The sequence below is a fragment of the Perca fluviatilis genome, chromosome 2 (genome assembly GCF_010015445.1).
Source record: "Perca fluviatilis chromosome 2, GENO_Pfluv_1.0, whole genome shotgun sequence".
In the NCBI taxonomy this organism is placed as follows: Eukaryota; Metazoa; Chordata; class Actinopteri; order Perciformes; family Percidae; genus Perca; species Perca fluviatilis.
The window spans coordinates 37,934,619-37,948,962 of record NC_053113.1 but is presented as its reverse complement, the minus strand read 5'-3'; the positions used below and the strand labels follow the sequence as shown (position 1 = coordinate 37,948,962).

General features: G+C 39.8%; 1 protein-coding gene across 4 annotated transcripts in view; it reads right to left on the bottom strand.

Moving 5' to 3' along the window:
• The window catches only part of robo1 (roundabout, axon guidance receptor, homolog 1 (Drosophila)), a 369,807-nt gene extending 355,828 nt beyond the window's left edge, over window positions 1-13,979 (bottom strand). For 2 of the 4 annotated variants that reach the window (XM_039826460.1, XM_039826486.1), the window contains exons 1-2: window positions 13,692-13,977; window positions 6,086-6,196 (exon numbers count right to left, since the gene is read on the bottom strand). In XM_039826460.1, the coding sequence (XP_039682394.1) occupies window positions 6,086-6,112 (27 nt within the window). In that variant the 5' untranslated portion in view covers window positions 6,113-6,196; window positions 13,692-13,977. Of the gene's footprint in view, window positions 1-6,085; window positions 6,197-13,691 lie in introns of all 4 variants that reach the window. The other 2 variants (XM_039826488.1, XM_039826470.1) reach the window with 2 other exon arrangements.
• Window positions 13,980-14,344: the final 365 nt, after the last annotated feature.

Here is a 14,344-nt window from a genome sequence, read left to right as displayed (position 1 = left end):
AAGTGTGTGCGAGGGGTTTACAGTTTGCTGGAGGCCTACAAACTAAAAATGGACAAATGGATAAGCTATTGCTGCTCATGTCCATGTGGACTCAGTGTGCCACAGTGACACACCGGAGCATTCTCCACATACTCAGACTGCATTTGTCCAGCTCAGTAGTACCCAACCTTTTGGGGATTACAGTGAAGCAATGCCTACTCATTACATGTCTTTGAGTTACAGTATGTGCAGGTGAAGAAGAGTTATGTTCCAGTTGTTTTATCAGATTGCCTTTGCCAGAGTCTTGAGTCTAGAATTCTCCAGTATTTTAAAAGAAAAAGAAAATATTTTTAAAAAGTCAGAAAAAATAAATATAATAATACATTTTCTTCTTATTCTGTTATCATATATATATATATATATATATATATATATATATATATATATATATAAAACCACCTAACTTTTTGGCCAGAAAACCCTGCATTGTGTTGCGAGGTGATTTTTCATTTCATTCATTCTACACATACTCATTTACTATGACAGAATACACCAATTGGCCTATTTGTGTTTATTGCCACAACAAGAATTAAAAATGGCAATGGCCCGGCAACATAAGCAGTTGACTCCACAACTGTCACATGCTGTCAAATCCTGATTTGCACATTGAAGTACGGGGACATCGCCTTGTTCCAACCGAGTCCCGCCCATTTCAAACCAGTGAAAAGAACACAGACACATGTCTCGATCTTAAATAAAACTGCTTTAACTTTGGCAAATAATTGTGTGTTCTTGTAGGACCCCATCATTGATTGTAAATGTTTCCAGGCCCTTTAAAGCAGACACATTTACTGAAGCTGTCCGTAGGTTCTGTTCTAATGTTACAACTGTCCACTCCCAACAAAGTCTGTTCAAAAGAGATTCAGTACTCTGGAAGTGATGCATTTTACACCACTGCATGCATTTTCATTCTTCAAAATCAACAGCATACACTATCAGCCTTCACAACCTGACATCTTTTGTTGGTTTCAATACCCATCGTTTCTTCAAAACTGCCAGACACAGCTCTGCTATCTTTGCATCAGTCCAATTACCTCACTGCTGGAAAGACCAATAACGTGGAAAGTTACAGATGTCAGTTTTTCTCACCATGAGATGTAATTGCTTGCAAACTTGAAGTGGTTGTATACAACATTCTGTTAAGTGAATGAGTTTCCCGGTAACTGCCATCTACAGAGAGAGCCCTTTAACAAGAAACTTCACCTCCAAAACAGTGGAGAAAGACTGGAGAGCTATTTATGACAACTGTGGAGAAGAGTGGATCTGAAAAAGAGCCCAGAAGCCTTAAGAAAAGGTAACTAAAACAACACTAACTACAAAGAAACCTAGTGGAAACAGCAGTTTGTCAGAGAGAAGAGAGAATTAACACTTGAGTAGGAGAGAAGAAAGACGTAAGTGTACTCTTACAGTATAAACTAGTTTAAACTGGAAATGTTTGAAAGCTGCTGCTCGGCCAAATACGTAAATTACAGTGCATCCATTTTTGTACTTTTCAACTTGTAATAAAGTTGCAGATGTACCTAGAGCAGAATGAGCCTGTTATTGTGTAGTGAGCAGCTCAACATATGAGGCAGACAGATGTGGTTCATCACAACAAATCTATAATGTTCACAAGAAAAATAATTAGATCATGCACCGAGTAGATTGGCAAGATGTTTCACAAGAGATGTCAGAAATACAGATGTTTTACAATATGTGTCAGAAATACAGATTTTCACAACAGCGATAATGACACAGAAGGATCATTTAATTGAGTTTTAAAAGTTCTTACATTTTAATTGTTAGTAACATCTCACAGCAAGTGTCCTTTTATCCTAAAATAACAAACAAACATTCTCATGAATCCTTGAGACTACAGTTTGTTTTCATTAAACAATGCAAGTATCTCTGCAGGTATTCATGTGATTAACATGACCCCTCAGGAGATAATGAAGGTGCGGGTTTTATCTCAAATGTATCTGCCATGTTCTATTTAATCTATTTGGTTGGTTCTGTTCAATTTATTTGCGATTCTGCATTGTTTTCCCATCAGCGTGATTTAATTAGCTGTGGGAGAACTGGAAGCTGGTTGACTCAGTGAGCGGCTGGTACTGCCAGTGTTGGGGGAGTAGTTTGACTACATGTAATTAAACTTGTAAATTTGAATTCAATTTTACAGTCCTCTGGTGGCGTTTCAAATAAATTCAAATTTAAAAATACTTAATACTTTGTTGCCACTGGAAGCATTGTTAACCATACCGTTTCTGTCAATATATAAGCTATTTTAATTATTTATTCAGCAGATTGGTTAGCTAGCTAGATGCATCTTGTATGTGTACTGCAGGGAATACGGTTTGTATGTAGAGAGATAACTGATGCTTGAGTGACTCTGTGGGTATTGGGGGATGGATACATGAAGACAGGGAGACCCATGAAATAATCAAGGATTATCAATCCATAATCAAGGTTTTAGATAATAATAATAATAATAATAATAATAATAATAATAATAATAATAATAATAATAATAATAATAAGTATGTGCAGAATGAATACAGGGTTGGCTGTGATAAACACACAATGTATGACCTGGTCAGTAACAATGTGGTCAAAAGATCCTCCAGAGGCTGCTCCTCTGCTCCTCAGTTACAGAACAGAAGAATGTTTTGGTGGCTACAGGAGAGAAATACCTTGTGTGCTCGCTGGACAATACTGGCTTTGAATAGCGACAAATCTGGCGACTTTCTGTAGAAAAGTCGCCAGATTTGTCGCTAGTCGCTTTTTAGAAAAAAAAAGTCACTAAGGGGGTCTGAAAAGTCGCTAAATCTAGCGACAAAGTCGCTAAGTTGGCAACACTGGAGACAGCGATGTGGCGCAACCAAACTTGATACCGTTACATGATTGGCTGTTAGAGTGTCACCCCCTACGTTGCTAGGTTACCAGAGAGTGAGTGCCTTTATTCATGCAACCAAACATTTCTTCCGATGAAGAAAAACAAGTTATCGAACGTTTTATCGAACACATTTTCTATTGATATTGATTATGTGTATATCGCGAGACATATCGTTATCATTTTATCGCCCAGCCCTACAAGAAGTAGTTGTAAAATCTATTTCAGGAAATTGTAGGGACAATATTGATAGGGAAAAGTAGACTTTAAATGCAATGCAATCTCTGGCAAGGTTGCTTTAAAGAAAATTAGAAATTGCCGTTTTTACAGATATCAAAAGTAAATTAACCCTCGATACAAACGTCATTGGAGGCTACTGTACACTACGGGGGTCAAAAAGAAACTTCAGGGATTTCTATTAATTATTAATTATCCCTATCATTTTGCACATATTTGAATTCCAATCCAACATTAAAGTTTTTTAAGTATTAAACTTGCAAACGTTTGAGTCTGTGTATCTCAACATGCTACTTAGCTACTAAGCCAGCTAGCAGAGCTACTCAGCTTCTGTACTTAAAACAACTAAAGTAATGTTAGCTAGCTATAAAATAGAGTGATTATATAATAGCAGATAGTCTTTGTAAACAAAGTGTAACTTTGGACCCAATTATGGAAAACTGGGGTAATACAAAAATGTTTTTTTTTTTTTTTAAGAAAAAAATCTGTGAACAATTTAATTGAGGGAAATTCAAACCAATATGCAATACTGAAATAACCATCATGTTTGTCCCCCCCATGCATGTGAGGGTAAAGTATTCTTTTACAAAAACTCAATTACAACAACAATTCCATTTAATGAAGATAATGAATATGTTCCTTCCACATCTAACTCGTTTTCAGATTAGTAATATATCCGAACAGTGGGGGTGTTCTGTACTCCTGAGGACGCTCCACTGATGGGCCGCTCATTGAGCTGCACAGTAAAAAGGCCTGACCACTGTCTCCGGTATAATTGGACAAATTAATCAATTACATCAATAGCACATTACAACATTCACAATTGATCCCCGAACAAATGCAGTATGGATCATCCCGGCGTTCAATAGCTATACCAGAATATTCATGTTACACTGAGCATATTCAGGAACTAATTAAATCTCAAAGGAGAGAATCGATGTTTGAAGTAGCATGAGACAACTATTGATTGTACAACCGCCATCCTCTATACCGGTGATTTTACTGCAGGACATGGTACAAGTATTTCTTTTGATACATTTGTTATATCATCTCCAGAAAATAATATTTACGAAGGAGATAGAGGCTGCACAGGAGCAGGAATAAAAAGGTAAATCAAACAACTCTAGGATAAATTTGTCCATTTCTAGTACCAGTGTGTTAACAAGTTTGTGTGCCATCAGGTAACTCCTGTATCACTGCTTTAAGCTTCCATGTACAAGCCGTGAAAACAAATTTGCCCTTGAAGTAAAAAGGAATATCTCCTATATCTATTGCATCCTTAAAGTGACTTTTCACATAACTTGTGTTAACCACAGTATGATTGCATAGGACTGAGTTTAGGTATCAGACTGGCACTAAGCACAGCAATGAGGCTTTTTTCTTTTCAAAAGCCTTCACAGCACTTACAAAAAAGGGAGGTGGCTGTCAGCAGGAGAGTTCACTTGACAAATCAATACCACGGAGACAAGGTAGATGCTAATGTCTGGATACAAGGACTTTTCTGCCCGAAACACAGTAGTTACGAGGCTGCTTTCTGGTTCCACTTGCTCTTATCGTGACAAAATGTTTGACATCGTCTTCAGATTAACAAGCCAGAGTGCAGTGACTTGGTGTTTGATTTGGTTTTTAGCTCAAATTGTAGTTACTTTACATCGATTTTCACAGAAATCACACATTTTTATATATTTTCTTTAGTTAAACACACACACACAGTGGACAAATTTAAGTCAACGCAATACAGTTCAACAGCACCACAAACTTGAACCTCCAAAATGATCATACATTGGAATCAGCACCTCTCTAAAAGAGCTCCATTAGAACCTTCATAAAGCAGGATTTATTGCCATAGTTGCATTAGACTGCATTAGGTTTGCCTAGCTGTACCTAATAAACTGGCAACAGAGTACATTTAGTCTAGTAAAAAAGTCAGATTCAGGTCTAAACTCAATTTTGACCAAATATGTAGTGAGAGGGATTTGCTGTTGCAGGGCAGAGGAATTACTAAAAAGCATCGAGGTTCATCTCTGACAACGGGAAAAGGTTAAAACCCATTTATGGCTGAAATATTGGTTGTGTCATTTAAAGCCGCGCTTCCTCTCTCTTCTCCACTCCGCTGCTGACCTTTGTCTACTGTCCACATCTCAGCGCCGGTGGAGGCTATTTTGGCCACACTCCATCTCTTCCCAAATGAGGCCAACCGAGGAAGTGAATCAATGGGTTTTTCCCCTAGTCATAGGAAACAGCTGTCGTGCTGTCGTCTGGTACAGAGCGGGGCTGACTTAATGCCAGAGCCGGCTGGGAGAGTCAGCAGGGAGGAGAGAGCTCCCCCTCTGCATCCGCTCGCACTAAACCCATCACCTGAGCGAATTCCACTTGCCATGCCTCCCAGCTACATCCAAAGCACAGGGACATAAACAAAGAACCAGCTATGCTCCAGCAGGGTAGCTTCCTGGCACCGCTGCTAGGTTTCACAATATCAGTCCTAATTAACAGAGTACCACTTTTATTCGTCCTTGGGTTATTTTAACTTTCGCTCATGCTAATGTTGAAGGTGGGGAAACATCCGATTTGATGACATGGTGCTAATCTGTTTATATAAATGCAAAGACAGAAGTGGTTGATAATGAAGTAAAAGCATGGATCGAATGAAGAAAAAAAAAAAGTAAGTCAAGAGGAGAGGTTTTCGTGCAAACCTTTAGCGTGCGTTTCATTAGCTGGACCTGACCTTATCTCCCAGGACCAAACCTCATCACCCACTGATACTGCCAGCATGCATAATAATAGGAGTAGGCCCTTTGTGCCAAATGCTGCGGGGCAGAGCCCAAACCTCGCTCCTGGTACAGACCACCCCCTTTTTCCCCCCACTTTCAAGCCACAGCTGTACACACAAATATGAAGACACTCAGGGATGCAGAAAAGCACACACAGAAAGACACTCACCTCCCCTGTGTCCAACACCCCCTTCATGTTGCTCTTTGTTGTTTTTCCCCCCAGAAGATTCCTTTTTATGAGTCAGGAGGTGATGTCTGAGATTGTAACCAGGAGTACATCCTGTAGGAAACACAATGAGGTTTTATTTGACCTGGAAGCAGTAAAGGATAACAGTGAAATCTCTGTCTATCATAGGAAATGGATGCATGTCGCCAAACCTGCTTCGTCTAATCAAAGAAAGGGAGCATGTGTGTGTATACATGCACCTGATCTGTATGTACAGTGTATGCGTGTGCATAAAACAGGACGAGCATCTGTGCAAATCTCAGAGACAAGCGGAGGCTACCTGCTCCATATGCATGTGTTTCCCCATATGTGACCCTCCACTGTAAACAAAGAATATTAAACCCGGTTACTGGGAGGCAGCCTGATGAACACGTACACATATTACCCACAGTGTAATGAATCAATACAACTTCCTCTTTCATCAAATATTTATTGAAGTAATATTCCTGAGCCCTTCAAACTCAAACAACTACGCTGTCTGGAGTTTAACGGCAGTCCTGTGCGGCCTCAGAGCCGGGCTGAACACAGCCACTCATTACAAGAGAAATAGAAATCCTTAACTTAATGAAATATATTAAGTCCATCAATCATCCCCGGCCAGGTGGATCAAATCACTACAAAACTAATATTTAGAGGGAGCACTGTTTCCTTTAACATTTCATTGTAAAGATTTTGTAATAACAGTGAAATATATGTACATTGTAGCTGTCTGCCTTGATATGGATAGAATATTTGAGTCCCATAATTTCCAAAACATACTGAACATACAATCTCATTAATCTTTAGAGGATGTGTAAAGAGCCACCTCATGACTACTGTGTACTGGAGTCTAGGACAGCAGCAGAGCGTGACGGCATCCTGGGTAAACCCCTGCAACGGTTATGAAGACTGCAGTAATAGAAAAGCCTGCTGTCCCCCTAAGGCCCTTTGTCTCTTTCTGGAGCTGAAGCAAACCAGCTGACAGGTTCCTATAGAAGCCTGAAAACCTCTGGAAAAAGTGACGGACCACAGCTGTCTCTGACTCCCCTGACACCCCCCACTCGGCACCCATCTGCTGGGACAGTCTGCATTTCAAAGCCCTCCACCTGGCTTTCAGTTTGTCCTCGCAAAGGCCAGCAAATAGATTCTAGTTAGTGGTTGTCAGAAAGCCTGAGATATACCAGGAGAACTAAAAATCAGCCGTCTGCGACCGTCTACCGGCATCTAACTTGGTGAACTTTACCATTCATTTGGCTTTTATAAAGTCAGTAAACCATTTTGCATGTAAACAAACTACAGTGGTACCCCCTGGCCCTGTCTCAGCTTGAGGACAAATAGCTATTGGGCTCCCTCTATTGGCCTTTATGCATCTATTTGCATTCTGTCCAGCAGCAGGTTCAAAGGGTAAAAGGGCCAGTGGCCGAATGTTTAGGCGTGTCCTACACGGTCTATGAAGTGATATTGTTAACTTACATTGAGCTTCACAGTATATGATTTAATAATTAATATGCATGGTAATAACAGAGTTTGTTTTAAATGAGCGAGTTGATGTCTGAAAATTAGAGCTGCAACAATCTCCTTAACTAAATTGTCATCATCTCCGTTAATTAGTTAATTGTTTAGTCTATGAAATGTCAGAAAATACAAAACAAAAGGCAAAAGTGACCCTTTTCAAACAGTCCAGCGCATAAAAATGATATACTGTCCTGTAAAGACATGCAGGGTATAACCTCTTTAATCTGATAAACTAATGTTTGTTTGACACAAGCTGGTGCTGACCAGGTAACACTGCGCTCAGCTGATTAGCACCGTCATATTACCTGAACTGACCACTACGTCCCGTTTTAATTAGATAACACTAACACTTTTAAGTCATTATTGTTGCCAGGGAGCCAAGTTCTGTAACACCTTCTCCTCGTGATGAATAATTCATGGCCTAAAGCAGCAAAGCCCCAATCATCCATCAACATCAGGGGTAAATACATAAACATAATTATTCACATAAAGTCAGCCTTAAATCTTAGTTTAGTTGTTTAGTGTGCAGCCTGTAACACAGGACGCTTATTCCCGTTTCAAAAAGGAGCAACTAATATGGATTTACCTGGGGCTCTAGGAACCCGATTCATTTTCTGGACAAGTAAAGGAATGGTAGAGAAGTGGCAGTATTGAATAAGGCTTTTATTGGAGGTCACTTATAAAAGTCTGTCATGGCACAACTCATTGCAGAAAGTTTACTTTGCAGCAGCAGCAGAAACTACCTCTCTAAGTAGGAAAGCAAAGCCAGGGTTTAACAATAAGACCACTGCATGAAGCTAACTTGTGCAGCATTTTCATCAACCTCAGACCGTCTTTGACCACAGCCACATCGCTCCAGACAGCAGACACACTTTATAAAGCAACACTACTCCAGTGTGGTTAACACGGTCCACTGTCTCAAGCTGTCACTCCAAGCGACAAGATTATTATTTGCGCTCCCTGAAGGCCCAAAATCTAAATTCAAGTGGATACTTTTAGAACTCGAAACAAAATCTATACAGTCCAGATGAGTAGATGTCAGGCTGAGTATTTGATTCTCATGACAGGTTACAGAGCCACTTTGCAACCTGACTGACAAATTGGTTTCTTTCATTCTCTCAGGTGTGCGAGACTCCTGGAGAACAAACTAATCCTGTGGAGGTACATATTCAAGGCAGCCATGTTCATGTCGGGCCAGGAGAATTAAAAAACACCCATCATAGTGTCTCGCATCCCAAACAAAGTGGTTTGGTGCTCTGTCAACGGCACGCTGACTACTGACATTTCAGATGGGACATATGTTAACCTCCAAAATCCAGCCTCTGAAATATTTATGATATATGTATGTGGAGGCAACCAGAGAGAGAGGAAGCGGGGAGACATGTGTTTGTAGACTTCATAAATAATTGGACTTTGAAAGGTTACATTTAGCATCAGCTGGACAGAGACAGACTGATCAAATTTGGCTCTGAAATTGGCAGGGGAACATTTGGAACCACGACTATGAAGACACCAACGATATTTATTCTGATGCACATGTCTTTATGCTCTCTCACGCAACAGAATAACACATTGATTTACATGTAGTTTGAGACGGGAGTGTACAACTGCTGATCATACCAAACAAAGCATATACAGATTATGTATGGGTCTGGATGGGTTCTTTCTTAAACAAAATTATAGAATGCAAAATTTTATTTCTGTGGCAATAAACAGTATGTACGCTGATTATTAAACAAATATTAAAATACATATATAAAATGCTAATATGACCTGCAAAAAATATATTTTTTAAACTCATTATATAAAAAAGGGACTTGCCTGAATTATTTTTATAATGCATCTGAGATGGTATGATCTCTGAGTTAATTATTTCGCTATATTCTGAGCACTGAGAGAAGTCACACGGGAACCTTTTGCTCAACTAGCCTCATTTATAAGCAGCTCAAACCTGGCTCATTTATCTGTTGAAATTATTCAATAGTGCACATCTCATTAATACAAAAAAAGAGAACTGCATTCAATTTATTTGCAGGGTAGCTGCACACCACTTTACACTATTACCAGAAGTACTATACTGTATGTATCTCATCCAAAATGTTCTCTTTCTCTGTGCTACCATATTTGTTTGCTTGGGTCATGTCATCAATCAAGCTGATCCAACAACTTAGCAAAATTCTCTCGGAACACTCAAAAACGACACAAGAAATGTAAAGCAGCCTTTAATCTTTATAGTCATAAAAGTTTAATTTAGACTCTATAGGAGGGATGCAGGGGGACAGACAACCACCCCCAACACTTTACTTTGTTTGACCTTTGCTGCCAGGATGAGGAGGGTCCTTTAAAAAAAAATGGAAAGGCGGGAGCTGATGGAGCGGTGCCTTTAATGAGGTATGCTGGGGCTGTTGTCTCTCCATTTAATTAGACAATTATGCAGCCTCCTACGGAAGAGGGAGCATCCGGGGTCACAGGGGAGGGGGCAGGCGATGCCACCCTGTCACATAGAGAAGTAAGGAGGGTAAATCCCAGGTGAGTCCCTCTGGGGCGAGCACAGACCCGGCTCTCCATTTGGGAGCCATTACAGGCTCATCATGTTTAAATTCAGTTCAACTGTCTTTGTCCATCTTCATTCCGTTTTACATTAGACTGGTAATTACCATTCCACTGGCAGATACCAACACCAACATTGATGCAGTCCCATGGTGCCAAGTGGCCTTCCTTCAACATGCGAACCATTCAGAAGACACTGAACACAACAAAAATGCATTTCAAAAGAAACCAGCTTGACCGCAGGCCCTACTGCCAAGTAAACAAAGACTTTTGCACGCAGGATATTTGAAGCTGCAGGAAGATTTCATTCCACCAGTGCCTCATTTTGCACCAGAGAATTGTAATTACAGATTCACTGCCATCTGGTATCCATGCTCGTCTCTGCCCATTCTTCACCGGTGCCAAAGCAGGCTCCAGTTTCTTCCGTGGTGAATTGCTTTAACCTCATGTCTGCTGTCCCAGTGGATGTGTCACTACACTACACGCTCAGACAGGCTAAACCAAAAGCACAGCGCAGTGGGTTTAAGACACAAGTGAGCTGAAGGTTGAGGTAGAACAGATCCACCTCTAAAGAGAAGCCATAACTCACATAGATGAATGGTCGGAAATCTCAGCAAATGATGAGACAAAATTCATTTGGGTGATGTATGGAACGCTTCTCGGAGCCGTTTTATTTGTACGTGTCAGCACAATGGAATGTCCACCAGTTCCTTTGTTTGGTGCGTTTTCCCTCTAGAGAGAAGCAGGGATCAAGGAATCAACTGTTAACCATAAAACCACACATTATTGTGATATTCAAGATTCAATAATCCCACACAGTTATGTTATGATAAACTGAAAGAAATAGTTTAACATTTTGTGAAATATGCTTATCTGCTTTTTCACAAAGTTTTGATGAAAAGATCAATACCACTCTCAAATCTGTTACATATGAATCTACGGTCAGTAGCTGGTTAGCTTAGCTTAGCATAAGACTGGAAACAGCTAGCCTGGCTCTGTCCAAAAAGGTAAAAATGCACCTACAGGCATCTCCAAAGCTCATTAATTAACACAGTCTTTATGCTAAGCTAACCATTAGCTGGCTGCAGCCTTAGGTTTATCCTCATCTATTAGATGTAAAAGTGGTGTCCATCAACTGATATAACACTTGCAAATAAGCGTAGTTCCAAAAATGTCAAATTGTTCCTTTAAGGACCACAGAGCTGTACAAAACTATTTACAGTGCATGCCACCCCTTTGTAAGAGAGACTGCATTATTAACGAAGTAATAAAAATCACAGAAAGTCATCATTACACAAAGGCCAAATGTAAATCTGCTGCATCTTTATGCATCTACTTCTATTGCATGTGCACAGACTCCCAGCTGCAGCTTCCTAGTTCACCATAAATCATAATCAGCCTCCAATCTTCCTCTGCACATATTCATATGCAATTCAGAAAATGAGCGACATATCCCAGGGAAGTAGTCGCCCAGCAGAGAGCCTGAGTGCACGTCATTTTTCACTGCTACCAGTGTAGTTAGAGAATAACAACAGACAGAGGGAGAACAAACCCCTGTCCTGCACAATATCCCAGTATGACAAACACTCACGTCTGTGATGACTGGAATCTGCTCTATAAGACAATGGATCCATCATTACTGCTGGTTCAGCTCTAGTTCAGGCCCCAGAGTGATGGTTGTACAATCTCAGTATGGCTTTCCATAAGTGAGCAGCTACAGGCTGCATGGATCTGCTCTCTTGTATTAAAACATACTGCAGGGAATTTTCTCCATGTGCCAGCTGTTACAAAAGGCACATATTTAAATAGACACAGCGTGGTGGTATCACTTAGCCGCAGCATTATGGTGCCACTGCCACTAGACGGCAAAAGATACATCAATGCACTCACTCCGCAACTGTTTGGCTCTCCTCCAGAATGCCAAACAGTTATCGATTTCCTATACTTATCAAACCTGGGACTTTAATAGTTGCACCAGTAAAAATTAAGAGATTGAGCAACATAATATGAGGTGGTGTTTCATTTTAAAGATGGATCTCTCCAATGGCTTCTTTTAAAGGATTTAAACATCTAGTGGGCGTGTGAGAGGCATTGCAAGTACGTTACTGTTGTTCTGGGTGAGTTTGAGAACTTGTTCAAAAGTTCATCTGAAGACTTGAACAACTTGAGGCAGAAAGAAGGAGCAGGAGAAGCCTGGCCAATTGGACAACAAGAGACCAGAGAGGAGAGGGTTTTCATGTTCCCCTTAAAGTGGTGGAATGTAACTAAGTAGGGGTGCAAGATATATTGACTCAATATCGTTATCGCAATATCACGTTGCGCAATATTATATCGAGGGGTGCAAGATATATCGACTCAATATCGTTATCGCAATGTATCGAAAGTGTTGCAATAAGTATGAAATATTTAGTTTATTTTGTGGAGCGCTGCGTCCCGTCCATTGGCTGTGCGGCTTAGTTGTGTTTGATTTAGAGCTTGAAACGCTGTAATGATCCTAACTTGCACGTTAGTGCACGTCAGCGCACGGGTCCACTAGGTGACAAACCCCATGGAGCGTACCACGTGTGTGCATATTTCAACAGAGTGACAGTGTAAGTGAAGAAATAGAACAAAACGGAATGAATCCGAGAAGAAAAAGTAAAAGTTGTGTCCTGTTGTCTTTATTTATATATTTGATACTGTCCAACCAGTAGAACATGTCCTGTTCTGTAGACGTGGTCGTTATTTATTTATTTATTCATGTTGGACCAGTCCAATATGACCGTCAGTTGAAATAAACCTTGTGTTGTAAGAACACTTGTTTAATTTGTTATGAATTTATTTTGATGCGTTTTCCCATAACTTTTGTAATTTCACATACGTTTAAAAATATCTAAATTAAAATCGATATCGCAATATTCATAATCAATATCGCATTATCACATTTTGTCAATATCGTGCAACCCTATAACTAAGTACATTTACTCATATACTGTACTTAAGTATGAATTTGAGGTATTTGTACTTTTCTTCTCATGCCACTTTCTACTTCGCTACATTTCAGAGAGAAATATTGGACTCCACTACAATCATCTGTTACAGCTTTAGTTACTTTACACATTAACATGTTTGCACACGTGTAGTTTATAAAATATGTTTTATTATAAATAAACTACCCAATATAACTGCCTACAAGTCCAGCTGAAATGATTAGCAGATTAAACAGTTGATTGACACAACTGTTATCCAGTTTCTAAAATGTAGAAGGTTTCTGCATTGAGTACTTTTACTTTTAATACTTTAAGTACATTTACCCGATGATACTTGCACACTTTTAGTTAAGTAACATTTTCAATGCAAGCATTTAACAAGTAACAGAGTATTTCTACAGTGTTTAACCTAATACACCCCACAACTGATATGAAAACTGTAATCAACTAGGCATGCGCAGGTGCGTCAGTCTTCCTGGCTGTAGAACCGATCTAAGAGAGAGGTTTTTGACTGAAAAAGTCGAAGACCAACTTACTTTAGGAGGACAATCTGGATGTAAGCCTCTCCCCAGGACCATTTGTAGATCTGTTCCATAGCCAGATGCTAGTTGATGTTTTTCCAAGCAATAATATTTCAAATCATGTCTGCTTTGTCTTTTACAAGCACTTCGTCGTATAAACAAGACTGCGTTGTTGCAAAAACACCACTATTAGAGAGAAACTACAAAATTAGAGCAGTAGTGCAGTCACACTGAGCACACCAGCAGCTACTAGCTAACTAGCTGTGGTGTATGGTGGCTGGTGAGGGTCAAACTGAGTCTCCTGATTGGGATTCAAACACCTGTGGAGGCCAGCAGAAAGCCAGAGTTCAGGGCCACGTTCAGCCCCGACACAACGTTGCAACACGTTTTTTTTAAACTGAAACGGCCTTTTTATTACCACAGGTTTCAGAGGTGTCAAGTAACGAAGTACAAATACTTCGTTACCTTACTTAAGTAGAAATTTTGGGTATCTATACTTTACTGGAGTAATTATTTTACAGCATACTTTTTACTTCTACTCCTTACATTTTAACGCAATTATCTGTACTTTCTACTCCTTACATTTTAAAAATAGCCTCGTTACTCATATTTCAGTTCGGCTTGTTTTAATTCCGGCTCGTCATCGTTCAAAAACACACACAAAAAAA